The 26,041-nt window shown below is 46.2% G+C and overlaps 1 protein-coding gene across 8 annotated transcripts; it reads left to right on the forward strand.

Annotated features, from left to right (window-relative positions):
* The first annotated feature begins 23 nt into the window (after positions 1-23).
* On the forward strand, positions 24-24,335 carry DCAF4 (DDB1 and CUL4 associated factor 4). 8 transcript variants are annotated; one of them, XM_049898377.1, is made up of 14 exons: positions 24-239; positions 4,555-4,648; positions 6,961-7,061; positions 7,504-7,658; positions 8,403-8,485; positions 11,958-12,060; positions 14,042-14,185; positions 15,115-15,164; positions 19,005-19,084; positions 20,385-20,486; positions 20,616-20,713; positions 21,628-21,801; positions 22,170-22,284; positions 23,846-24,335. In XM_049898377.1, exons 2-14 carry the CDS (start codon positions 4,557-4,559, stop codon positions 24,037-24,039), a joined length of 1,491 nt encoding a protein of 496 aa, XP_049754334.1. In that variant the 5' UTR covers positions 24-239; positions 4,555-4,556; the 3' UTR covers positions 24,040-24,335. The 8 variants fall into 8 exon arrangements, with proteins under 8 accessions (XP_049754334.1, XP_049754335.1, XP_049754333.1 ...); XM_049898378.1 differs by having other exon boundaries at positions 24-175; positions 4,550-4,648; XM_049898372.1 differs by having other exon boundaries at positions 71-239; positions 4,550-4,648.
* The last annotated feature ends 1,706 nt before the right edge of the window (positions 24,336-26,041 follow it).

A 26,041-nucleotide genomic window follows, 5' to 3' on the forward strand; every position in this document is an offset into this window, starting at 1 on the left:
ACACCCAATGAGAAGGAAGCGGCGTTCGCCGTGGCCCTATCGGCTGCTACAATATAAGAACGGATACGCCCAACTGGCGGACGCTGCAGCTTGGTGGTTCCGGGTCCCGCCTAGCCTGGCTTTTACCCGTGCCGGGCCGGGACCTAGGGGCAGTCGGAAGAGACCTTCTAAGCCGGTGGGTCGGTGCTGCCTGAGGTGCGCGTTGGCGTCAGGCCGGGAGCGGCTGCTGCTCGCGTCAGGTCTCGGGTGGCTGAGGGCGTAGAGGGAGGCCAGGGAAAGGGGCGGGGAGGAGCCGAGCACGTGGAACGCCGACCTGCCCGTGGCGGAGGTAGGGACCGACCGGGCGGGCTGGGCTTCTGCCCGGGGTGCGAAATTCGTGGGCGTGGAGCGCGCGTTGCCTTGTCGGGTCGGATCTGCAGCTGTGAACACCGGGAAGGGGAAGCAGAAGGGTCGTTTTTCTAAACTCTTATCCCGGAGGCCCCACCGACCGCTTGGTGTTAGGTACCCTTGGGGGCGGTTTCTCCCCTGTTAAAGTTCAGATTGTGATAAGACTTTTTCGGACTGGTCAGGATAACAGCTTAATTCATATTGCCCACTTACTAAATGCTGGGCACTGCGCTGACTACAGGCACTAAGTTTTCCAGACAGCAGCACTATGAGGTATAGGCAGTAGTATCTTTGTCAGGTGCAGAAAGAGGGGTAGCGAGGCTGTAACTCGCGCAAGGTAGCTCACCAACTAGGAAGTGGTGGGACTCTGCCATGAACCAAAGCCTCCTGAGTCCAGACCTTGGGCCTTTAATCTCCACACTGAGTTCTGTGTTATCAAGGAAAGCCAGTATTCCACATAAGTGCTTGCAGAGTCCGGGAATCCTTGTCCCCTCGGTTGACTTGTTGTTAGGTGCCCTCCAGTCAGTTCCGAGTCAGTAGTGACCCTGTGTACAGCAGAACGAAACACTGTCCAGTCCTGCGCCATCTTCACAATCCTTGGTACCTTTGAGGCCACAATAGTAGGCGAGGGAGAGAGATGTAGAAAAAAATTCAAACTCATAAATAAGATCAGACCTACTGGTCTGGTATAGCCTGGGCAGCCTAGTGGTGAAGAGACTGGCTGCTAACCAAAGGGTTGGCAGTTCAAATTCACCAGTTGCTCCTTTGGAAACCCTATGAGGCTGTTCTCTGTCCTGTATTGTACAATGGTTTGCAGGATCCCTGACCTCTACCCACTAGATGCCAGTAGCGTCCTCAGTCCCCTGATCCCCAAAAGTTGTGACAACTGAAAATGTCTCTAAACATTAACAAATGTCCCCTGGGGGGAGGGGGAGCAAAACTGCCCTTAGTTGAGAAACGTAATCTAAAAAGGAATATGTGCCGGATTTCATGCTGTCGGCAGATAAAATTGTTTCCAATTTTGAATTTGAATTCTCATGACGTGTTTGACTTTAGAACCACGTATTGTCAATCTGTGTATCACCACTGTGCTGATAACTTTTCTGTTTAATATGCACAAAGCTTTTGTGGAGAATAAATGAGAAGTTCCTGTCTTAACAATGCAGAATAAAGCTGGGTGTAGTAAAAAATATTTTAACATTAAAGAGAGAGTCCACATGTGGGCACAAGGACAGAACAGTGTGGAAAACATAGAGTGGGTGACCCACGAGAAGCCAGAAAACGATTAATCTGACAGGCAAGAGGAGGATTAAGAGAAAGATATTCCAGAAGCAAGCTGGGGAGGGGGAAGCTTCCCCACAGTTTTCGTCCTGTGTTTGGCCCTGGGGCGCAGACTTTAGGAAAGAAAAGAAGTCCAGAGTTGTTAATGAACCTGAAGAAAAGGGAAGGGTCAAAGGATTTGAAGATCTTGATGGAGATGAAAATGGATTTAATGGGAAAAAACGATTGGAAGAAATGAGCAGAGATAGGTAAGATGAGCGGATGGGGTTTCTCAGTATGTTTTAGAGGCTGTACAGATTGCTGTTTTCTTTTAATAGATTCAGGGTACAGTTTGTCAAAGTGTGTCATCTGCAGACCACTTAATGCGTATTTGCAGCATACACAGATCAACATTTTAAAGTAATTAGAAAAATTACCTCACTTAAAAAGTGTATTGTTCCGTTTTAATGAGAGGAATGGTAATATTTGTAGTTTTTGTATGTAGTAGCTACATATGTGACTACTACACCCACAAAATTTCTCTTAATTCTTTGTATTGAATTGACCCTAACTCAAAATTGAGCGTATCTGCAAAAGGTGTTGAAATGCAAAGATGTCACTTGAAGGGCTAAGGTGCGCCTGACCCAAGCCTTGGTATTTTCAGTTGCCTCATATGTATGCAGATGACACAACCTTGCTTGCTGAAAGTGAAGATGACTTGAAGCACTTACTGATAAAGATCAAAGGCCACAGCCTTCAGTACAGATTACACCTCAACATAAAGAAAAGAAAATCCTCACAACTGGAGCAATATCATGATAAATGAAGAAAAAGATTGTAGTTGTCAGGCTTTCATTATCCGTGGACCCACAATCAACACCCATGAAAGCAGCAGTCAAGAAATCAAAAGACGCATTGCATGGGGTAAATCTGCTGCAAAGCACCTTTTTAAAGTGTTGAAAAGCAAAGATGTCACCGTGAAGACTAAGGTGTGGCTGACCCAAGCCATGGTATTTTCTGTTGCATCATATACATGTGAAAGCTGGACACTGAATAAGGGAGACTGAAGGAAGAAATTGATGCCTTTGAATTGTGTTGGCGAAGAATATTAAATATACCATGGACTGCCAAAAGAACGAATAAATCTGTCTTGGAAGAAGTTCAACTGGAATGCTCTTTGGAAGCAACGATGGTGAGACTGCGTCTTACATACTTTGGACGTGTTTTTCAGGAGGGATCAGTCTCTGGAGGACATCATGCTTGGTAAAGTACAGGGTCAGCAGAAAAGAGAAAGACCCTCAAGATGGATTGACACAGTGGCTACAGCAATGGGCTCAAGCATAACAACGATTGTAAGGATGGCGCAGGCTCAGGCAGTGTTTCGTTCTGTAGTGCGTAGGGCAGCTGTGAGTCAGAACCAACTCGATGGCATCTAACAACAATATACGTATGTGAGAGCTAGAGGATGACTAAGAAAGACCAAAGAAGAATTGATGCCTTTGAATTATGTTGTTGGCGAAGAATATTGATATAGCATGGACTGCCAGAAGAATGAACAAACCTGTCTTAGAAGAAGTACAGCCAGAATGCTCCTTTGAAGCAAGAATGGCAAGACTTCATCTCGCATAATTTGGCCATGTGATCAGGAGGGACAGGTCCCAGGAGAAAAACATGCTTGGTAGAGGGTCAGTGAAAAAGAAGAAGACCCTCAACGAGATGGATTGACACAGTGGATGCAGCAGTGGGCTGAAACATAGCAACGACTGTGAGGATGGTGCAGGACCAGGCAGTATTTCATTCTGTTGTACATAGGGTCTCTATGAACTGACTAGATGGCACCTAAGTAACAACACAAACAAGCAGTAGAATGTGCAGAATATAGAGTGACTTGTCACTGAAAAGGCTTTGGTGCTCTTTAACAGGCATTCCATTTTTTGGTTGTATTGGAGTACTAGAAATTATTTTTCAAATTTTGTTATGGCATTTGAGTATAGTTTTAAAATATGTTTGATAGATTGGCATCTGTTTCTCAGTGAGTAGAGAAAACACACCAAGTGCTGGGAAAGCATTGAACTCTCAGCAACTGGTCCCTGTACTACAGTTCAATCTAAAAGCCGAATGTGATTCTCAATGTTAAAACTTGCGGTATTTTGATAGTCAGTGATAGATCCAAGCTATACAAAATAAAGCTTTTGAAGAAACCGCTTGAAATTGTTAAGGGAATAGCAGTGTCATTAAGAAGTATTTTTATCCCATTCCTTATTTCAAAAAATGCATGTGAGCATCCTTTCCTTCAACAGGTAGTGTACTTCAGCAAAGCATTCTTGTACTCACTCCTTATCTGATTCTTCATAAAGCATGTCAAAAAGTCAAACTCATGGTTTAATTACATTCTTAATTTTTCCTGTTAACGTCAGTGCTAAAATGGTGTGAAGAGAAAGCATCAACCATCAACTATTCATGCAAGTAAGGATTTATGTGGTTTGAAAACAAATCTGTATTCTGGTATTATCTGGTAGGGAAGAGGAAGAATAAGAGAATTCATGGCAGGCTCCAACTGCTGTTTTAAAGTAACTGTGAGAGTCTGTCAACATCTCAGACAGGTTGCCCAGGGAATGGACAGTTAGCAAGTTGTCAGTCCAGGTGTCACCTGTGAGGTAAGAGAAATTGCAGCCAAAGAGGTTGCTACCAAAGTGTTGGGTTTTACTGGTAGCTCCGTTACCTGCAGACGGTCCTTTCCAGGTAAGGCTTGGTTTGCCAGCTTTGATGAAAACCCAGTTTAGGCCACCCTCTTGCCTGGTTCTGTGCATGAAGGAGCAATCAAGAAGCAAACAGACATAAGCATGCACGTGCACATATATGTGTGTTTATGTACATATGTAATTTTTTTTTCTCTTTGCAGAGCAGGAATGTATAAAGGCAGTCGGCAGAGTAAGAGAAGATATGGGCGGAGGGGTCACCAGCAGAGCCATTGGTTCAGACAGCGTGGCTCCAGTGAGAGGCAAGTGCTCTGGGGGAGCCAGCTTTTGCCCTTGACATTCTAGGACTGTCCAGCATGGTGCTTCTCACACGTTAATGTGCATGTGAATCACTGGGTATCTCACCAAAGGACAGGTTCTGATTCAGTGGGTCTGAGGTGGGGCCCAAGGAAACTGTGTTTTAACAGGCTCCCAGGTAGTGTTGTTGCTGCTGATCATCGGACCACACTTTGAGTAGAGAAGAGGGTTGGCCACACTTTTCTTTCCTTTCAGACTGGCCGTGACTTCTGACCAAAGCATTAGCCGTAAGGTAAAAGCAGACGCTCTGATCCAGCTGGAGAGCTGTTTGTCCGTTCGGTGGACTTTTTCCTCACTTTTATTCAGCCAAAGAAAATAGTTTTCTGGGAACTTACATCCATTAATTCAGCCTAAGTCCTGGAAAAGACTACAGAAAATGAACAAGCATACACCGTGCGTGTGTGTGTGTGCATATTATAATATCTAACATACATTTAAAAATATGTTAGAATAATGCAATGAGTACGTACCCACCATCCAGCTTAAGAAAGACAACCTTATCTATTACTTAGGGGAATTCCCCCAGTATTCCCCTTAACGGTCACATCCCAGAAGGAACCAAAATCTTGAATTTGATGTTGATCATTTGGCTGTGGGGGATTTTTTGGAACAGTTAGCATTTTCCACTCATTTTTTGCATGAAGAAAATACAAACAGTATATTCTCAGAACAAGATACACCCCTGTCCACCCTATCCCCCTGCCCCCCGAGAGAAGATGCCTCATTACAGTCACAGCTGCTAATGTGACTCCTAGCCATAGAAGGCTTTGCACAGCTCTGTTTCACAAGCTCCCCCCTCACCAAAGCAGACATGTGCCAGATTCAAAAATCTTTTCCACTCCAGGCCTCCTGTTTTAGCAGACAAGTTTCTGGTTATAGAATCAGGGAAGATGTCAGATAACAAGATGCTTCTCTTAGGACAGATTAACCCCAACAGTAACTAAAAAGCATCAAAATGTTATGGAAAGAACAAGGACTTTGGAATTAGGTCTAGGCTTGACACCCTGCCTTTTCTTATGTGAAATTTGCCAGGTTGCTAAATCACTCTGAATCACTATTTTTTCTTGTACAAAATGGGGCTGGTATTTCTCCTGTGAATCAGCAATAATGTATATAAAGCCCTTAACAGACAGCCTGCTGATGAGTAGGACCTCAGTACACAGTAGGTCTGATTAGGGGCAGAATAAAATCTATTAAGCTGAGCCCGATATACAGACTTGTTCCATATTGTAAAAAGAGACCAGGACCGTGTTCAGTGTTTATGTGTTTTGTAATGAGAACCATGGATATTTTTTGGGCCCCAGGCCTTCCCACCAGACGTAGCAAAATGAGAGCTCAGGAGGAGAGTCTAGCTCGGCTTTGGCAGAGTCTCCTGGAAACCTGCTGGACAGCCACCTTCTGGGCTTCCTGTGGAAAGAATGGAGCAGCAGTCTTGGGCCTAGCAATGTAGACCTCTGTCATGACATGGGGTTCGTCCTGCTGATCACAGCACAGCTGGCTCAGGAAGGTCTGGGCCATAAAAACAGGGAGGAAATATTTCTCCCTGAAACAACGCATCACCTTATTATTTATAGAAGAAAGAGGGAGGTCTTTCGTTCCTCCCTTCTAGATTTGCAGTTTGTATTCCTTTTGGTGTGTGTGTGTTTCTTGATTTTACAGTGGATTTTCTCACCATATCCTCCCGCGTATAATTGCCACAGTAGCTGCTTGACTTGGCAAATTGAGTATCCTAACCATGGCTCCATCCCAGTTTTATTGAGCAAATTGCCTCCATTCTCTGAACCCCAGTTTCTCCATCTGTAAGGCAGAGTAGCCACATGACTTTTAAACCATTTGTGCTACTGAGTCCAATGATGAATGAAATTCACCTGGCCTTGTAACTGCTTTTGAGCTGACAAGTGAACCCTGCTGGTAAAATTCATATTGACAAGGATGTCTGTTCTCCTATTCATCTGGAAAATTCCCAAAGACCTTACACAGTGCTAAAATCTGTAGCAATAGAAAGGAAATTACTAAGCTACGCATTCTCCTAAAAAAAAAAGAAAGAAAAGGCAAAGAACAAGAAGTTAAAACCTTGCCCTAACTTTGGTGTATTTGCAGTAGGTGAACTGCTTTCAAAGCAAAGACGAAAACCTAAGTAATCAGAGAATCAGCGGTGATAGCTGGAGAACTGCCCACTCCAGAACCTTCACAGTCAGAGAGTGACAAGGAACTCAAGCCCTTCACTGTAATTTACCACAGCTGTGTGTGTCCACAGGTGTAACACGGGGACACCGCAAAGCCCACATGACTCCAGCCCCAGCGATGACGAGTCTCCGTCAACCTCTTCCAGCGCAGCTGGAAGCTCTCCCGTGCTAGGTAAGGCAGTCTGCTGGATGGGACTCCTCTGCCCTTGCCTGTGGGGAAAGATTGACCTGCTCCTGCCTTGTCATCTGGTTACGTCTCATCTCACTACCTTTTTTCCTCAGCTCGGGCTTAGATGTGTCTCAGTGTCTCTTTGCTTCCACGTGGGTACACTTGATGTGTCACTGACCCATTCCTGATTTGAAAGAAATTGTAGAAGCAAATTAAGACACTAAAGCTGGTTATGTCAGGAAGGGTGATCCTGAGGCAGACGGTTTCCCCCAGGATTGGACTTGATCCAGGACAGTGACTGATAATGCCAGCCCATCTCCTCCTCAGAAAAGACAGGCAGCTGGTGGGGAGGGGGTGGTCTGTAGACAGGCCACCAGGCTCCTCGTTAGGTGTTGTCCTTAACAGTGTTTTCAGTTGAAGTAAATTTTATTTCTTTTGACTGAAGATCTACCAGGGTATTACTTTGACCCTGAAAAGAAACGCTACTTTCGCTTGCTCCCTGGGCATAACAACTGCAACCCCCTCACGAAGGAGAGCATCCAGGAAAAGGAAGCGGAGAAGAAAAGGCTGCAGCTAGTGGAAGAGGACAAGCAGAAAAAGGTGGGCTCCACACTCCTGGGGGCCGCCCTGTCCCCTGCACTCCTGCCAGTATCCACCCACTGCTGAAAGGAGGTGCCGATAGAATGCCCTGTAACACTTAGGGTACAGTGCACTTTAGGGACTGCAGCTCAGGATCTTCCCTGGTAGGAACCTGGTGAAGCAAATAAACACAGGCAAGGAATCCCCTCCTCCCACCCCCCCCCCCCCTTTTTTTTTGGTTTGCTGAGTTTGATCAGTAATTCTGTCATTTTGTCCTGTCCTAGTGGAAGCTTGGGGAGCAGAACGACTCAGTAGAAAGCCAGGCTGTGTGGTTTGGATGTGAGGATTTCTTGTGTCCCTTCTGAGTACCACAGGCAATCTTAAGAGACAGATTTAGATGCCAGGGCATTTTGATGGTTATAGGGTAGCAGAATGGAAAATCCTGGCCTTGGGGTTGCCATAGGTTGACTAGAAAGCATGACAGAGACCTGGGCATCCTTTCCCATTCTGGAACTCACTAGCTTGGTGGTGTCATCTCCCCAGGTAGAAATTGATGGGAGGGTTGGGGTGTGGAGCAAGCTTCCCAACTCTCATGTACTTGTGATGGGCTTTTTCTCTTGCCAAGGAGACTGTCAAGATTTTTATGCATTTAGTTCTGCCAGCTTAGCACCTGTTTCTCCATTGCATCCTGTGGAACTAAAAACATTGTCCCTTATCCCATGATATAAATAAAGCTTCATTGAATTTTTTTTTTTTTTTACTTAGAAAGTAGCCAGAGTGGGATTTAATGCATCTTCCTTGCTACGTAAAAGACAGCTGGGTTTTCTCAATGACGTCAGTTATTCCCGGTAAGACAATGCCTTGTTATGTTTGCTTCATTCCCCTCCCCCTTCTTGTTTCATGGTCCAAGGAGACAATCAGCATAGACCAAGTATGTATTCTGTGAGAGGATGCATCACAAGTGAGGGGCTTCCGTTCATTGTCTGCCTTCTGCTACTTAAACCAGTCCTGAGAGCGTGATTCTCCCTCTGGGATCGGGGAGGGAGACTCCTGCAGGAGGCTGGGGAGAAGAGAAATTAAATTACTCAAGGTCTTTACTCTGCGTTACTCATAGATCAGTTTTGGTTTAGTGGAAGATCCTATACACATCGTTTTGTTTTAGTAAAACGTCCTACAACTTCTTTCCCATGAGATTTCTACCTCTTTCTCTTCCCCATTCTAATGAGTTGTCACCAAAAATGGGACATTAAATGGATGTGTGTGTACTAAATTTTATCTGAATACTTGGGATGTCTGACATAATTCTAACTACAATCCTGTGAGATAGGTTGATATTTCCTGCAAGTTTCCAGAAGAGGAGACTAAGGTACAGCTAGAAGGGCAGGATCTGTCCAACTTCAGTGCCTAAGCTCCTAGCCCCTGTGTTCTGCTCCCTCCCCTTGCATGCGGGAGGTGAAGCAACATGAGTTTGAGGTGGCTTACAGGGGTACAGAAACCCGGGTGGCATAGTAGTTAAGAGCTATGGCTGCTAACCAAAAAGTCGGCAGTTCAGATCTACCAGGCGCTCCTTGGAAATTCTATGGGGCAGTTCTGCTCTGTCCTGGAGGGTCGCTATGACTCAAAATCGACTCGATGGCAGTGGGTTTGGTTTTTTGTTTATTTGTTTTACAGGGGTACAGCTCTCTCATCTTGGCATCCCCATGCAGGGGATGCCAGCCAGGGCAGGTGGGCATGGCTTTCCTGTATTTCGCTTCTTCTGATATGATCACTATGAGTCAGAATTGACTCTACAGCGACGGGTTTGGTTTGGTTTTTGAAAGGGAAGAGAGTTCGAGATCTAGTCATAAAGGTCTGTTCTTCACTCTGAAACCTGCTGAGGTAGCTGTCAGGTAGAAGAGGGAAAGGGGCAGTGAGTTGGGCAGCTACATCCCTGGGCTCTTCTCATTAGTCAAGTGCCCTTTAGCATATGTGTCTTAGTCATCTAGTGCTCCTGTAACAGAAATGCACAAGTAGATGGCTAGATGGCTTTTACAAACAGAAGTTTATTCTCTCACAGTCTAGGAGGCTAGAAGTCAGAATTCAGGGTGCCAGCTCTGGGGGAAGGCTTTCTTTGTCTTATCAGCTCTGGGGGAAGGTCTTTGTCATCAGTCTTCCCCTGGTCTAGGAGCTTCTCAACAGAGGGACCATGGGTCCAAAAAATGTGCTCCACTCCCAGTGCTTGGTTCTTGGTGGCATGAGGTCCCTCTCCTCTGCTCGATTCTCTCTTTTACATCTCAAAAAGAGATCGACTCAAGATACAGCGTGGGAATGTAAAATGATGCAGCCATTTTGGAAAATGATATGGCGCTTCCTTAGAAAGCTAGAAATAGAAATACCATATGATCCAGCAGTCCCACTCCTAGGAATATATATATCCTAGAGAAATGAGAGTCATCACGTGAATAGATGTATGCACACCCACATTTACTGCAGCATTGTTCACAATGGCAGAAAGATGGAAACAACCTAGATGCCCGTCAGCAGATGAATGGATAAACTGTGGTACACACACACCATGGAGTATTACACGATGATGAAGAACAACGATGAATCTGTGAAGCATTTCACTACATGGAGGAATGTGGAGGGCATTATGCTGAGTGAAATAAGTCAGTCATAAAAGGACAAATGTTGTATGACACCACTATTGTAAAAACTCATGAAAAGGTTTACATAATAAAAGAAACAATCTTTGATGGTTATGAGGGAGGGGAGGGGTAAGGATAGAAAAACACTTAATAGAAAATAGATAAGTGGAAACTTTGGTGAAGGATAAGGCAATACACAATACTGGGGAAGCCTGCACAGCCTGTGCAAGGCAAGGTCATGGTAGCTCCATAGACACATCCAGACTCCCTGAGGGACTGAACTGCTGGACTGAGGGCTATGGGGACCATGGTCTAGGGGAACATCTAGTTCAATTGGCATAACATAGTTTATAAAGAAAATGTTCTACATTCTACTTTGGTGAGTGGCATCTGGGGTCTTAAAAGACCATGAGCGGCCATCTAGCATACTCCACTGGTCTCACCCTTCGGGGGCAAAGAAGAATGAAGAAAACTGAAGATACAAGGGAAAGATTAGTCCACAGGACTAACGGACCACATCTACCACAGATTCCAACAGACTGAGTCCAATAAAACTAGATGGTGCCAGGCTACCACCACTGACTACTCTGGCAGGGATCATAATAGAGAGTTGCGGACAGAGCTAGAGAAGAACGTAGAACAAAATACTAACTGAAAAAGGAAGACCAGACTTGCTGGCCTGACAGAGACTGGAGAGACCCTGAGAGTATGGCCCCCGGACACCCTTTCCGCTCAGTAATGAGGTACACCCTTTAGCCACAGATTGAACCGGCCCTTTAGGGGTGCACCAGCCCTGGGGCAGGGACTCGAAGGCAGGAGGGAACAGGAAAGCTGGTAATAGGGAACCCAGGGTTGAGAAGGGAGAGTGTTGACATGTCATGGGGTTGTTAACCAATGTTACACAACAATGTGTGTACTGTTTAATGAGAGACTAGTTTGTTCTGTAAACCTTCATCTAAAGTACAATAAAAAAAAAAAAATACTGGTGCTTGGGCCATTCCCTAGGACAATGAATCAAAACTATTCATGGATGTATGGATATAAAGCATCAGTAATTTTAAGCTATCCCTGCAAGTAATGCTAAAGTTTACCCAGTGCTGCGAATATATCAAAAAGCTTTGCATTATACATCAACCAAATAAAAATGTCTATTCCAAAAAAAAAGATACAGCCTAATTCTGTAGATTGTGTCCTGTCTCGTTATCATAACTGTCTCTAATCCTGCCTCATTAACATAGAGATTAGGGTTTACAACATACAGGATAAATACATCAGATCACAAAATGGAGGACAACCACACAGTACTGGGAATCATGGCCTGGCCAGGTTGACACACATTTTGGGGGGACACAGTTCAATCCATGACGATGTGTTTAATCTCTCTAGGTCTTGTTCTCTTCATCTCAAGAGAGTTGTGCTAGATGGTCTAAAAACCAACCCCATCTAATTCTGACTTTCCTCGATTGTATGAATGAGTCACCCATTTCTTTGTTTCAATTTTCCTAAGAGCTCTGTGATAAAACCAAAATTCAGATTGTTTGGGATCTTGCTCAGTTCCATTGCTAGGAAGTTATAATATGGAGAGGCTGAGAAGGAGAGATGGTCTTGGGTTCTGCCCTTTCCCAGCCACTGAGTCTTCATGGATGTTTTGGCATGGAGTCCATGCTGTCCCTGCCCCGTCTCCCCTCTGCAGTCTGGCCCATGAGCTGCGAGTGAGCTGCATGCAGAAGACAAAGGTCCACATTCAGAGCTCGGATCCCTCTGCTTTGGCAAGTGACCAGTTTAATCTCATACTGGTGAGTAGGAAGGGGATACCTGTGCCTGGGGGGAGCATGGTGATCATCCCTGAGACAGTTTGTGGCTTAGTGTCAGCTTTTGTCAAGCCTGGCTTTGTAGAAGCTGAAGGCCATGGAAACAGGTGGTGCCATCTTAGTTTTATGGTTTTAGCAAGCCCATGCTGGCTACCTGGTGGCAGATTCAGGGTTGGTAGGGCAGCCTGTGCTGTGACTCTTGTCACTTCCCATTTTCAGCTCTGTCATTACACGTCACAGCCTGGGTTCTGGCACACATTGGTAAAGAACCATTTCAGAGTGGTATTTCCTTGGGTACACAACTGGAAAGGTACACAAAGGACCAAGAAGCTTCTGACCTTTCTAAACTAGGGCAGGATTTGTTGGCCAAACCCAAAGCTCTAGTGTGCCTTCGGTAGCAACAGCTCAAGTGGCAATGGTCTGCAGGCCTGTGTCTGTCCCTGGGCCTGCACATCCAGCACAGCTTATCACCCATTTGCTCGGACCGGAAAGTCTTCCTGTGCCTTTGATTAGACCCAGGTTGGAAGCCAGCAGCCAACTTCACGAGCTCAGAGGTCAGGAAAATGTTGGCAGAGAGCAAGGATCTCATGTAATCAAAAGGAGCGAGACCTCTCAGCAAGACTAGAGACTCATTGGGCCATGTGAGAGCATGACCTGCCAGGCAAGCCCTGTTCTTCCTGGAGGCTGATGGGAAGCCAGGGAGCATGAAAGAAGACACAAACACAAAGAGCCTGTGCTCAGTGATCTGCTGGCAGAACCAGAGGCTAAAGCTACAGAATTGATCCTTAAGGTTACTGCTGAGTCTTCTTGCCCTGGAGACTTCCCACAGCAGAATCCCCCCGCAAAAGGGGTGTGGGGGACAGGATTCACAATGCATTTTCTGGTTACCCTCCTGTGTGTTTGGGGTACAATTAGATCTGAACCAATAGACTGTCCTCTTATGGTGGGCCTGCCTCGGGAGCCCCTCCCCGGACTTCTTCAGTAGCCCAGGTGGGGACTGTGGCGGGTGTGGGTTCTGGAGTCTGGTGATGCTGAGGCTGCTGGTTCTGAGCATGTGCTCCCAGCCCTCACACTTCACGTGGTGATTCCGTCATCTTGCCTTACACAGGCTGTCTGTGCTGGCTTCTTAACACAAGGGCTCTTTGGTGGAGCTTTCCTGTCTCCCAGAGTTATGGGTGATTGCAGCAGTCCGCTGTGAGCCAGAGGGTTGGGAAGGGTAGTTTGTCACTCAGAGATCTGATTTTTCAGATCTGATTCTAGTCATAATGATTCTTCCAGAAACATAGCTGTTCTTCTCAGGTAAACTTGCTAAGTCAGTGTCACTTCACCATCATCCCAACTTAGTTCATTGTGTGTGGTGTTATCAACATATACAAAACACAAATATTTAGAGGTTTTGCTTTGAAGTAATTGTTAGCCATATTTTTTAAAAAAACAGCCCCCATTCTAGTACGTCTTTTCTGCTGTGCTTTTTTCTTTTTACAGAGCAGTGTTTTTCTCCTTGGTGGTAACCATAGTGCCCATGTTATGTATATACAGTTTAGTGTCCTACTTCTATCCTTTGACAACTGTAACTAGCATTTCCCACGTTGCTACATGGCTTTCATGATGGCCACATAATACGTCACCGTGTGGCTGCCCCGCATTCACCAAACAGTTCCTCTGAGTGGACTTTTGGACTCTTCTAACCCCAGTTCTGAGTCACAGTGCAGACTGCAGACTTCCTGGCCAGGCCCCTCACTGCAGTTCTCGTCCCTGCTGCTGAGTTGTTAGGCCAGACAGCTGTTAGCTTTGCCCAGAGATGGCTGTGTTGAGTAGGGGAAAGTTGGGCCATCTCCACCCTCCCTCTCTGGTGAAAATGCACAGAGCACTTGGGCCTGGAGAGGTGGGCACTTGGTCAGAGGGTCTTAGGTAGCCCACCTGCCTCAACCCGGGTGGTCACTTCATGTCTGCTTTGCTACTCAAGGCTAATAACAACAGGGACCGGCTCTTCACAGTCATTGACGTCAAAGTTGGCGGCTCCAAATACAGCATCATCAACCTCAACCGTCTGCGGATCCCATCACTCACTGTGAGAATGTATGAAAACCTGTACTTCACCAACCGGAAGGTACATTCGCCTGCCTCTTTAGCCTGGCAGCCCACTCTGCATTGGGGTTCTGGGGCGCTCCAGTGCAAGAAGTGGTTGCCAGCATTCAGGGCAGAGGAGAGAGCTGTGAAAAAGGCCAAGCCTTGTTGCCCCATTTCCCCAAGGGACAAATTGATTTTTAGTTCCTGAGAATCCATAGTGGAAGAAAAGGGCCTCAGGGGCCTGTTGGTCTTATAAGAGAGAGTTTACATAGGTGCAGGTAGGCTTGAAGCAGTGCCGCTTTACCTGGTCGTAAGGACCTTCACTCCAGGATTATCGTGAGTTGATCCAAACGAGCCCATGCCGAGGCACGGAGTTCTGGCATGTGGGCAGCAGTGAATTGTGGCCTGGACATAAAGGTCCTCCTCTGAGCTCCAGGAGAATGCCTCAGTCAGTCAGCCACTGCGACAGACACTGGCTGACACAGGGGTCTAGATAAATATAAGGAGCTTACTGTCTGGGGGCTGCCTTTAAATTGCAGTGGGGTGGTGGCTGCATCTGACTTTCTGTTCAGTTGGGACATGTGAGTCATAAGATGATACGGGTTGAAAATGGATTTGGGCAAAGTAAAATATAGTCCACCTTCTTCAGAGGTAGGTTTGCCCCCTTGTCGTAGACAGTTCAGTCCTACCTGAGAGGGTATACCAGACATCCACTGTGGGCCCCATGCTGATGATGAAGGACTGAGGCCTGGGGGTTACTACTTCCCTGTCCCCTTCAAGGCCCTAGATGATGGAAGTCACCTTTTCTCAGAAAGCTCGTTCAGCCCATTTTAGAGAAGCAAGACCTGTAGAAGGAAGTCACACATCCATATCCGTAGAAGTTACTCTACAAAAAAAACATTGTTCTTTTTTTCTCTGTGAGTCGGCAGTGAAACCAGTTGTCTGTCTTGCTGTGTGCTTCCTTTCCAGGTGAATTGTGTGTGCTGGGCCTCGCTGAATCACTTGGATTCCCATATTCTGTATCTTTTGGTGGGCGAAGAGGTTTGGTGGGTAGGCACACCCTGATGTGGACCTGGGCGTGCTGGGGGCGGGGGTTGTGAGATGGTACAAGCATCTGAGGGGCCGGGGGCTGAGCCACTCTGCACCCTCTTAAGAAAGAAGTGAGGATTCCCATGGAGCAGAGAGTAGTAGTCGAGGTCCCCGTGATGGCCGTTTCTCAGGAGCGGCGTTGTTGTCTGTGTGTCAGGCACTGTTCTGAGAACTTAATGTGTAAGTGAAAGACCACGATCAGAACCCAGGTAGTCCTGCTCTAGAGCCTGCCCACCTATTCACTGCCGTGCAGCATTGGCCTCTGGGATCACCAGACAGATGAAGTGTTCGTGCCAGACAAAGGAATAAAGCAGAGAGGACCTTAAAGCCACGGGAAGGAACCACAAATCCTGCTTAGGCAAAGCAGGAAGAGCCAAGAGCAGCAGGGGTAGTGGTCCTGAGGGGCAGAGGGGACCTTTCCACAGAAGGCTGAGAGCAGAGATCAAAGAGGAGGTTCCTTTGGCATTGGACATGGGCGTGTGGGTCCTGGGCCTAGAGTCCCTGCCAGGAACAGCCTTCTTCAGAGTGTGCTTGAATTTCTAGTCTGTGCCTCTCCGAGAGCAACCAAGGGCTCTTTCGCTAGTTGCACAGTAGTGCAGTGTCAGAGTGGTTGGGCCTTCCCCTGGGAGCCTCGGGGGCTTTTGATACTGCACATGACTGATGTCCATCATATGTTTCAGGGATATTTTGTGACCCAACATCAAAGCCACATGTCAATGAGTCTGCCCTTGGTTTCATTTCCATAATAAATGGGTTCTTGAAGCTCTGTGACCCCTCGTTGCAAATAGCACCTACTTCATGCACTTTCATAAGTTTAGCAATAGATGGTGCCTGTGAACACTTAGCATAGTGCCTGGTACATCACAGGCCCTCAGCAACTGATAGCTGAACCCGAACCTGTTTTTCTGTTTTGTAGTGTTGTATTTCAAAGGGTTTTTAGAGCCATTAGAGATCTGACTCTAAATCCTACGTAACACAAGCACAAAATGGTATGTGTTCTGTAAATTCAGAATTTTATGTGGCTTTCGTTTGGTGGGGCTCTGTGGGTAGTGGAACTACCTGTTCCTGGGATAGTCTAACCAGAGGAGAGAAGAGGCCAAGATTTTCTTAAAAAGAAAACAAGATCCTTGCTCTCATTTCTGATCTTAAGGCAGTAAGATGTGTTCCCATGTTTCTTTTAGGCGATGATAAAAATCTGCATAATTGGGTTTAAAAGTGTGGTCTATTATGGTTTTATTGTAGCTTAATCGGCGTGCCCTCTGCTGGTCATTTCAAGTAATCTTCAGGCTTCTGTGTACCTGTTACCGTGGAAGTTCACAGACCTGTCACCCTTTATAAAATGACAGCTTGTTCAGACCTGCAGTCTGTGTTTTTCCCTCCCAAGAGTGGTGGGAGGTTATACAGAATTCTTCATACTCACTCCTACTGGTCTCTTGGCTAACCTCGGCCTGTTAGGGGTTAAAACTGTGGAATTGGCCCCATAAGTACCATACTGTTTGAATACAACCTGAGTTTCAGTCACAGTAACCAAAAGTACACGTGGGTGAGGACTTTGTCCTCACACCCTCGCCTTCCAAACAGGGGCAAAAGAACACTTAGGACGGAATCGAGCCGCTGTATGGACTTTGCTTACCAACTTGTACGGGGCTTACCATCCAAAGCAACATGACAGATTCTGAGTTGTCTACAATGGCTTTTCAGGTTTTTATATTTTTTAATGAGGTTTGTGTGCATTCATTCAACCAACATCTGTTGAGAATGTACAATCTCTGTGCAAGGTGCTAGAGACAGGCAGATCAACAGGAAATCAGTCTACATAGTGATACCTGTGAGGGCGGTTGGATACAAGGGGGTGGTAGGGAGTGGGGCAGCCTTCCTGGAGGGGTGCCTGCATGGGAACGAGGGACCAGTCAAAAGAGGACATGGCTTGGTGTCCATGGTGATTCTGGCTGGGCAGTAGGGCCTTGTAGGACTGATTGCTCAGGGATGCTCCTGGAGGATTGTAACTGTGGAGTCATTTTTTTAAGAAGCTTCCTTCAGTAGCCGTGTGGAGGCATAGACCGGTGAGCGGCGAGACCTCCGACGGAAGGCTACTGCCGGTGTTCCAGAGGGCAGTGATGAGGGCTTGACCTAATGTGGCAGGAGTGGCGAGGTGGGCATGAGTCTGAGAGACGTTTGGGATTTGGCCAGTGAATTGTGCTAATTGCCCAAGGATGAAACTCGGAGGTAGCAGTGTTCAGTGGTGGGATGAGGTGGAAGGAAAACCAGGAAAGAACGATGGTGGGGAGGCCAAGACATGGGGAAAGTGTGGTTAAAAACTACGCTAAATGGCCACAGGTCAGGGCTGAAAAGTTCTCATTCGATTTAGAAACTAGAAGCCCACTGGAGACCTTGGTGAAAACATTTCACTGGCGAGCTGTATGTGGGTCAGCTGGGTTTCAGTGAGTTCAAGAGTGGACGAGAGTAGGGAGAAGCATTGGCTCCTCTCGAGAAGCTTGACTGTGAGGAAAAGGGAGAGGAACCAGATCAATCAGAAGAAGAGAGACAAGCCAGTAGAAAAGCGGGCAGAGGACATAAAGAGCAATTCGAAAAAAAAGAAACCCAAATGGCTATAATCATCAATTATCGATACACCCACTTGTAGTCAGGGAATTGTAAGTTAAAATAATAATGAGATACCATCTTATACCCATTCAGATAAGTGAACATTTGAAACGGTGACAAGTGTGGGGACCTGGGAAGCATCAGGGACACTGCTGGTATAAGCTGGTATAGGCACTGTGGAGGGGAATTGGGGCATTTCTAGAAGAACAGAAGATGCAAGTACCGTACAACCAATAACTCCATTCTAGGTGTGGATGCTAGCTCAGTGTTATCACACTGCTTTCCTGACCTATCAGTGGGACATTAAAATAGTTTATTGAGCAGCATTTTTTAATGAAATAGACTGGAAAATATCAGTTTCATAGTAGGAGCAAATATAAAACTCTTGTTTGAAGTATTTGTGGGTATATATTCAGTTGTACTGTAAAATGAAGCTCTTACTATGGGTTTAATTAATAAGCACTGCCTTAGAGAAGCTCCCGTGCCTGGGAGAGGGAGGTGAGAAAGATATGCTCATCACAACAGCAGAGCAAAAACCAAAAACAACCTGAGTCCCTACCAGCAGGGGGCTGGATCACTCAGTAGTGGTATAGCCATACAAAGGACTCCTCTGGTGGACTGGAGCTACATACATCAACACACAAATCTAGGAGACAGTGGAGATAGAACAGTTGTCAAAGACAGGATGTGTGTTTTAAAAACAGACAGTACTTAATGTTGTTATGGACAGATATGTGTAGTGAGAGCATTAGGTATATGTGGCCTAGGAGATTTCATACCAGTTTTAAAACAGCAATTTTCTTTGGGTGGAGAAGAAAGGAGAATTGGATTGATTGAGAAGGGACAAAAGAGGGCTTTTCGATTGTATCTGTGACATTTTTTCCCTTTTAAAAACATCTGAGGCTGAATACAGAAAAATGTAAACGTGTGTTAAATCTGGGTGGTGGGCGTTATTCTCTGTCCTGCTTCGCATGTCTGTATAATTTTTTTTTATTGTGCTTTAGATGAAGGTTTACAGAACAAACTAGTGTCTCATCAAACAGCTAGTACACACGTTGTTCTGTGACATTGGTTATCTGTCTGTGTAATTTTTGAAGGGTATTTCTGCCCATCTTCCCTCCCAGAGGAGAGTGTTGTGCTTTACCGTCCTTAACAGCCTCTTCCAGGTTGTGCCGCATGGGAATTGCGAAGACTCCAGGCTGCGCCACTCTGCTCCCAGCATCGCTGTTCGCCCATAGTCATCCAGGTACAGGGCCCTCTGCCTTAGACTAGGTAGACATTCACCGCTGTGACTCTCAGGAGCTGCAGCCAACAGCATAAGCTCCGTGCAGGTGGCTTGGAGAGGAATGTGAGAACCACAGGCTGAATGAGCCCCGGTCAGAGCTTGCAGGGTGGGGACAGTCTGCAGAAGCAGCGGTGGGAGGACTTCTTAAATCTGGTCCCAGGATTAGCATTAGAAGCGTGTACATTCTTACTCTGCCCCCTCTTTACCCCTTTTGGGTCATTTTAGCAGCCAGAGCAGAGTTAAAGTATGTGTAGATCAAAATGGGAGAGCGCAGAACATTGATCGGGGCTGCCTGTACGGATCCATTCAGATAACATTAAGCTCCTACTGTACAGCAGGCCGTTAGGGAAACTTATATTCTGTCTGGCTGAAGGTAGTTTGACTTCTCCTTCCTGGCAGCATTCTGGGTATTAAGTTTTCAGTCTTCCAGAGAATTCAGATCAATATGACAAGGGTTAGGCCTCTAAGAGTGCAAGCTTCAGGCACACCTGGCATGAACCCCAGTTCTGCCCCTTCCTGCCCTGAGCGGGTTGCTTAACCTCTGTGAAGTGAAGGTAATACCCACCCCATCAGTTTACATGGGGGATTCAATGAGGCAGTCTATACTTAACCCAGTGTCTGCATTTCATCTTATCCCTCACTTACGAGGCAAGAGAGATAACTGTCGCTGTTTTACAAAGGAGGAAACTGAGGCAAAGCGAGGATCAGAATTTGCTTCACAAAACGAATCTATATGGTGTTAGGAGTCAGGACAGTGATTTTCCTTTGGGTAATGGTAGGGATAGTGATTGGGAGGGGACATGAAGAGGGTTTCTGGGATACTGGAAGGTTGTATTTCTTAATCTGGGAGGTGGCTACATGGCTGTATTTGTCATAATTCATTGAACTGTAATTTAAGATTAGTGAGTATTATATGTATCTATTTTAAAAGCTTAATTTTTTTTAGGTAGTAGAGCTGGGTTGAAACCATCTTATTTAAGACCCCATAGTGTCCCCCTGACCCTATTAGTACTGTTAATTTTACTACTGGGAAGTCAGGACAGCTTCAAAAGTTCACTCTGAAATAACCACTTTGAGTCAGGTGCTCTGGCTGAGTGTCTCGCGCTATCACAAAGCTGAGAGTGAAACCAGAGTATAGAACCTTCTGAGCGACCGCTTGTGGAGGTTTCCTGAATGTGGTGATCACCGGCCTGGCAGCTCCACAGGAAGGAGCTTCCTGGCTAGCAGGGCAGCCACACCTCACCTTCTCTGTGCCCTCCAGTAGTCAGAGACCGGCCCGGCATGCTCTGCAGTTTCCAGATTCCCAGCGCCTGGTCCTGTGCGTGGTCCCTGAATATCCAGGCGAATAACTGCTTCAGCGCAGGTGAGCATGGCTGCCTCCCCAGGCCCCAGAGTAGGGGGTCTCACAGACCTTAAGCCCTACTGCCTAGCAGTCCCTCTCCCCAGACTGCAAGTAACGCTTATCTCAGTGGCTCATCCCTGTCTCCCTCAGGCCTGTCTCAGCAGGTTCTGCTGACCAACGTGGTGACGGGACACCAGCAGTTATTCAGCACCAGCAGTGATGTCCTGACCCAGCAGTTTGCTATCTTGGTGGGTTAGACTTGGAAGGTTGTACTGTCAGGCTCCGCAGGAGTGGAAATTTTGCTGGATAGAAATTAGATCCCCCTGGGCTGGGTGTGGCACCTAATCCTCATGCCTCTTCAACAGGAAAGAGGGGGCATTGGAAAAGGATTAGTGGGTTACTTTGTGAATATGTCTGGGTTGAATAAAAGTCGGCTGATCCAAAAAAGGCCTGGCTAAGCTGAGTTTTAACAGCTTCTGTTTTCAATGAATTTTTAACAATTCTTGGGTCCTTGGATTAGCCAGCAGGACAAATAATGGAAAAAATATACAAATTAAGCCCCAGTGCAAAGCATTTACTAGTTTAATCCACAGCATTTGAGTTGCTCGTTTTATAAATTTAAAAATCAAAATTCTAGTCATTACTGTATTTTAAAGACTTCCCCAGGAGAAAATGTCATCTTTCTTTAGAAGTGTGGAAATATTCCTTATAAAGGAGGGAGTTTGCTGACCTGTCTTCGCAGTAATCACAGATTTCAATCAGGCTTTCCTGGTGTCTTCGCCTCTATTTAGGACCTCATATCTTTACCTGGATCTCTAATCTCTCCTACTCCATACTCATCACCCCACCTTCTCACAAATGACCTTGGTGGATTCAGGGTGCCTGTTGTTGGGCTTTAGAGTGAGGCCCAAGGGGACGATGCAGCCAGTTGGGCAGCTCCTAGGACGTGAGTGCTCCCCACAAAGAGGACACGTGGGGTCCAGTTCTTTCACCATTTCATGGGGATTCATCTTCCCTTCCAGCTCCACTGAGACCCAAACCCTGACTAGTCTATCTCCACCCTGAAGGGCTGGAGTGGGGAGGTAAGGGAGTTATGTAGGATGCGCCCACCCTTGGAGAACAGTTGAAAGAGCTGAGTACTGAGCAGTCCCTCCTTCCACAGGCCCCTCTGCTGTTTAATGGCTGTCGTTCCGGGGAGATCTTTGCCATTGATCTGCGTTCTCACAGTCAGGGCAAGAGCTGGAAGGCCATGTGCCTGTCCCATGACTCAGCGGTGACCTCTGTGCAAATCCTCCAAGAAGAACAATGCCTGATGGCATCAGACATGGCTGGAAAGGTAGGGGGTAGCACTGAAGTCTTAGGAATTTGGTCCAGCCTTCTGTAAGGTCAAGGGGTTATGCAGAAGGGACCCTTGTACCAAGACGCCAGGCAGGAGAGAAGTGTCTAGAGACCAGGAATGTTAAAGACTATTAGAAAGCTACTATACTGCTCACGGTGAGCCAGGGTGAGTCTAATCTGGCTAGGCAGAAATGAAAAGGGTTCTCTGGTTACAAACTTTTGATGGATTTTAGGGCTTAGGGGTTTAAGATCTTTGTAACTTGAAGAGACCTTTGGAGACCACCTTGCCCTCCCTGGCTTCTATACCCTGGGTTCACCATGTACTTGTTGGGCCCTCCCTAAAAACCCTTGTGCTTTTTCCCACAGATCAAGCTGTGGGACCTGAGGACCAGTAAATGTTTAAGGCAGTTTGAAGGTCACGTGAATGAGTACGCCTACCTGCCCCTGCACGTGCACGAGGAAGAAGGAATCGTGATAGCAGGTACCTGGGGAAGGGAAAATTCCATCCCATCAAATACTGTCCCTGAGGGCCCCTAGCACCTGAAACATCAGAAGCCCCAGGAGGAGAGGGAGAAGTAAGCGGCTTAAAAATAGAATGGAACAAGGGGGAATGTGAACGGTTGGGAACAGGGTACCAGAACGAAAACGGATTGGATATTAGGGAACATCAGTTTAAACATCCACCAGTCAGATACCCCTTTGTCCACATGTCAGTGGGCAAACATCACCTCAGAAACAGGTAAGAGTTGGGTGCAATAAACACGGGAGCCGGAGGACCAGGGTTTGGGGTTTAGGTCTGTTCCCTAGGTCAGCATTCATTGTGGCCGTTATCTCATCGCACAGCTGTCCTGTCTAAAAATGTGGGCTTCCTGTTTTCCTACTCGAACTTCCACCAGAGAATGCTGAGAAAACAAATCAAGGTCATTGTAGAGTAACTGCTTCCTGGTCCCTCAGATTAACACCATCCCTGTGGATCCATGGCCTGTAGAACAGGAGCAGACCTTTCTAGCCACTAAACCCCCTTGAAGGGAGTTACAAGTCAATTGCAGGTTATGCTTCTGGGCTCTAGCATATTCTGATATCATGAAAAACATTAAGGAATTAAGGATTATGTTCTTGGTCCTCATGAATCCCTCAAGATTGCTAATACTGCTACAGAACGTACTTATCTCCCATGAAACTTGTTTGTGGCTAAGAAGCATTACTTTGTTAGAAGTCTGAAGACTATTTTCCACAATATTTCATCTCAAATGAGGTGTTTGCTGGATAATAGAAGAGTTCAGCCTTGAGAGGCCAATGCAGGGTGGTCACCTGGCTGCAGTAAGACTTAGAGAACTGCACAACCTGAATTCCTCCTTGTTGAGGTAGCACCTACTTCAGTTGTTACGGCCTTGGAGTCTCTCCAGTCACTCCAGTGGTTAAAAGCACTCCTGTGAAATCCATGAATGTCAGAGGTCTGCCCTCTTTCCATCTGGAGATCTCCAGTCACATATATCATGTGTCTGGGCTGCCATAACCAGTGGGGTTGTGTGTCACATTCCTCAGAACTCTAAGCCCTGAAGACTAACTGGTCTTACGAACTGAACCATGAACCAGAAAGAGCTCTGGGGAGCTGTCACCTGGTTTGTCCTTGAGTGTGTCTCTGGTTTCACACTGGATATAATGAAGTTAAGAGATCTTCCAGTTCCTTCTGGAAATCAGTTACATACCGTCCAGACCAGGTAGGTGAGCTCTCTTGAACAGCCCCTTGACAACAAGAGAAGCAAAATCCTTAACACATTAGACAGGACAACTGCTGAGCCACCTGAGGTGTCACAGCTGGCCAGTTTGAATTTCTACAACTAGTTATGGTTCTAGAGTACTGAGCAACTCAGAATTTTAAGAACATATTGCCAGTAGTAATAATTTCCACTTAGGAATTTTTAGTTTTTTGTTCACAGGAAATTGTTTCTAGTCCTTCTGGGTCATGAGAAACCATGTGTTATCCGTATGTGTTCCATTGCATTTTCTCACTAACCTGCCATGTCTTCCGTCTCGCTTAGTGGGTCAAGACTGCCACACAAGAATCTGGAGCCTCCATGATGCCCACCTGCTCAGAACCATACCTTCCCCTTACCCTGCCTCCAAGGAGAACATCCCCAGTGTGGCCTTCTCTTCTCGGCTCGGGGGCTTCCGGGGAGGACCGGGGCTGCTCATGGCTGTCCAGCAGGACCTCTACTGTTTCGCCTACAACTGATCCTGCAGGTGACAGCCTAGAGGAATGTTAGTTTGACTTAGAGAAGTAACGGGCTTCAATTGCTGTTCTTTTTCTAGCGAAGGCATTTTAAATGGGCACTCTGTGTGCACAGATCCCACCATATGGCGGCAGCGGTGAAGGTGTTAAGTGCTTTATGTGGAGACACTTCAGTAAAGTTATTTTCATTAAATTGTGGGCTCAGAGAGCCTGAAAGTCCTTTTCATAAAAGGTTCCTATTTCTTATTCTTGTTGAATTCCTTAGAATAGCCTCCCCACACTTTTTTTTTTTTTTTTTTAACAGAAAGAGTTTTTTGGTGGCAAGTAAAATAACCGCTCACCTCTGCTTTCACTGAAGTTGTTTTGAGAAGCCTAATGATGAGACTGGCTGGGTTGTGGTAGGTTAGTCCCAGGAAGACACACATCTGCACTTGAGAAAGCCAGCTGGGTAGAATAGGAAGCAGGAAGGCGTTTCTCTTGAGTTTCTGCAGAACAGATTTAAGGATGGAGTTCGGAATCATTCAGCTTGGCCTTCCTGAGTAAGCTCACTCAGTATCAACAGCAGAGATCTCTGGGATTCTCCTTTTAGTATCATTCTAGGCATGGGAAAGAGAGAGAAATCTTTTGAAATGCAAGCAGGTTTTAAACAGGCCTTAGCATGCCTTTGTTGAAGCACCTTCCAGAATGTTAGGTACAGCAGCTCCTACTTCTATCATGGTGATACAAATGTCAGATTCAAGCGCCTAGTCTCAAAGAAAATTGGCTTTGACTCTTTGTAATCTTAGGGAAGCAGTTTGTGAAATGTTCATACCAAGTGGTGAATGGGCCTGTTTTTTCTATCAAACAATAAACTAGAGCCATGTTACGGTGTGTTGCTTTTGTTAATGATTTAGGAGATCCTGATGCCTGCCTGGGCTGCTTATAATAGCAAACCAGCTACAAGAACATCTACTCAAATCTTGGGTAAGAAAAACAAATGAACAGAAGAGACTGAGACCGGCTTTAATAGCTATGCTGGATGCTTCCATCTGCCCCTCCCCGTCTATCTTCCACCCTTCTGTACCATGCTCTGTGCCCCAGGAGGCTGAGCCACATGGACCTCACTGGTGGGCTCTTTGGCCCTTGGCTACCAGCTGGGTTCGGCCAATGGGAAGTCCTGGCAGAAGAGTGAGGTGGGATTCTGAGTTCTCTGGCTCCCTTCCTCCTGGGTCATGTGGCTGCATTCCTTGACCTAATGCTGCCATTTCTTTTTTTTTTTTTTTTAATTGTATTTTAGGTGAAAGTTTACAGCTCGAGTTAGTTTCTCATACAAAAATTTATACACACATTGTCATGTGACCCTAGTTGCTCTCCCTATAGTGTGGCAGCACACTCCTTCTTTGCACCTTGGATTTCCTGTGTCCATTCAACCAGTTCGTGTCCCTTTCTGCCTTCTCATCTCACCTCTGGACAGGAGCTGCCTATTTAGTCTCATGTATCTGCTTGAACTAAGAAGCACAGTCTTCACAAGTATCATTTTATGTCTCATAGTCCCCTCTATTTGTCTGAGGAGATGGCTTCGGGAATGGTTTTAGTTCTGGGTTAATAGTCTGGGGGCCATGTCTTCTGGGGTTCCTCCAGTCTCAGACCATTAAGTCTGGTCTTTTTACTAGAATTTGAGTTCTGCATCCCACTTTTCTCCTCTTCCATCAGGGACTCTGTTGTTCCCCATCAGGGTGGTCCTGAAATGCTGCAATTTCTATCAGAACAGCTTTTCCTTAGATTCCAATACCTATTCTCTCCCTTTGTGCCTTCAGACCTACAGCTGGTAATTGCACTTCACTGCTGCTAGCTCTGGGATGCTTCACCAGTTAAATGCTCTTCGTTTACCCTCTTTGAGTGTTAATGTCTTTCCTGCCAGAATGCTAATACAACTTAATGTACAGAACACCACACACACACAAAAAGGTAAGAAGAGTATCAGGTTGGTTATCTAATAGATGGGCTATATGTATCTTTGGTACCT

The sequence above is a fragment of the Elephas maximus genome, chromosome 10 (genome assembly GCF_024166365.1).
Source record: "Elephas maximus indicus isolate mEleMax1 chromosome 10, mEleMax1 primary haplotype, whole genome shotgun sequence".
Lineage (NCBI taxonomy): Eukaryota > Metazoa > Chordata > Mammalia > Proboscidea > Elephantidae > Elephas > Elephas maximus.

Coding starts and splice junctions, on each gene's coding strand:
- DCAF4 (XM_049898377.1), top strand. CDS start 4,557: ATGTATAAAGGCAGTCGGCAGAGTAAGAGAAGATATGGGCGGAGGGGT. Junction 20,487..20,615: donor GAATAACTGCTTCAGCGCAG/GTGAGCATGGCT, acceptor TGTCTCCCTCAG/GCCTGTCTCAGCAGGTTCTG. Junction 21,802..22,169: donor CATCAGACATGGCTGGAAAG/GTAGGGGGTAGC, acceptor TTTTTCCCACAG/ATCAAGCTGTGGGACCTGAG.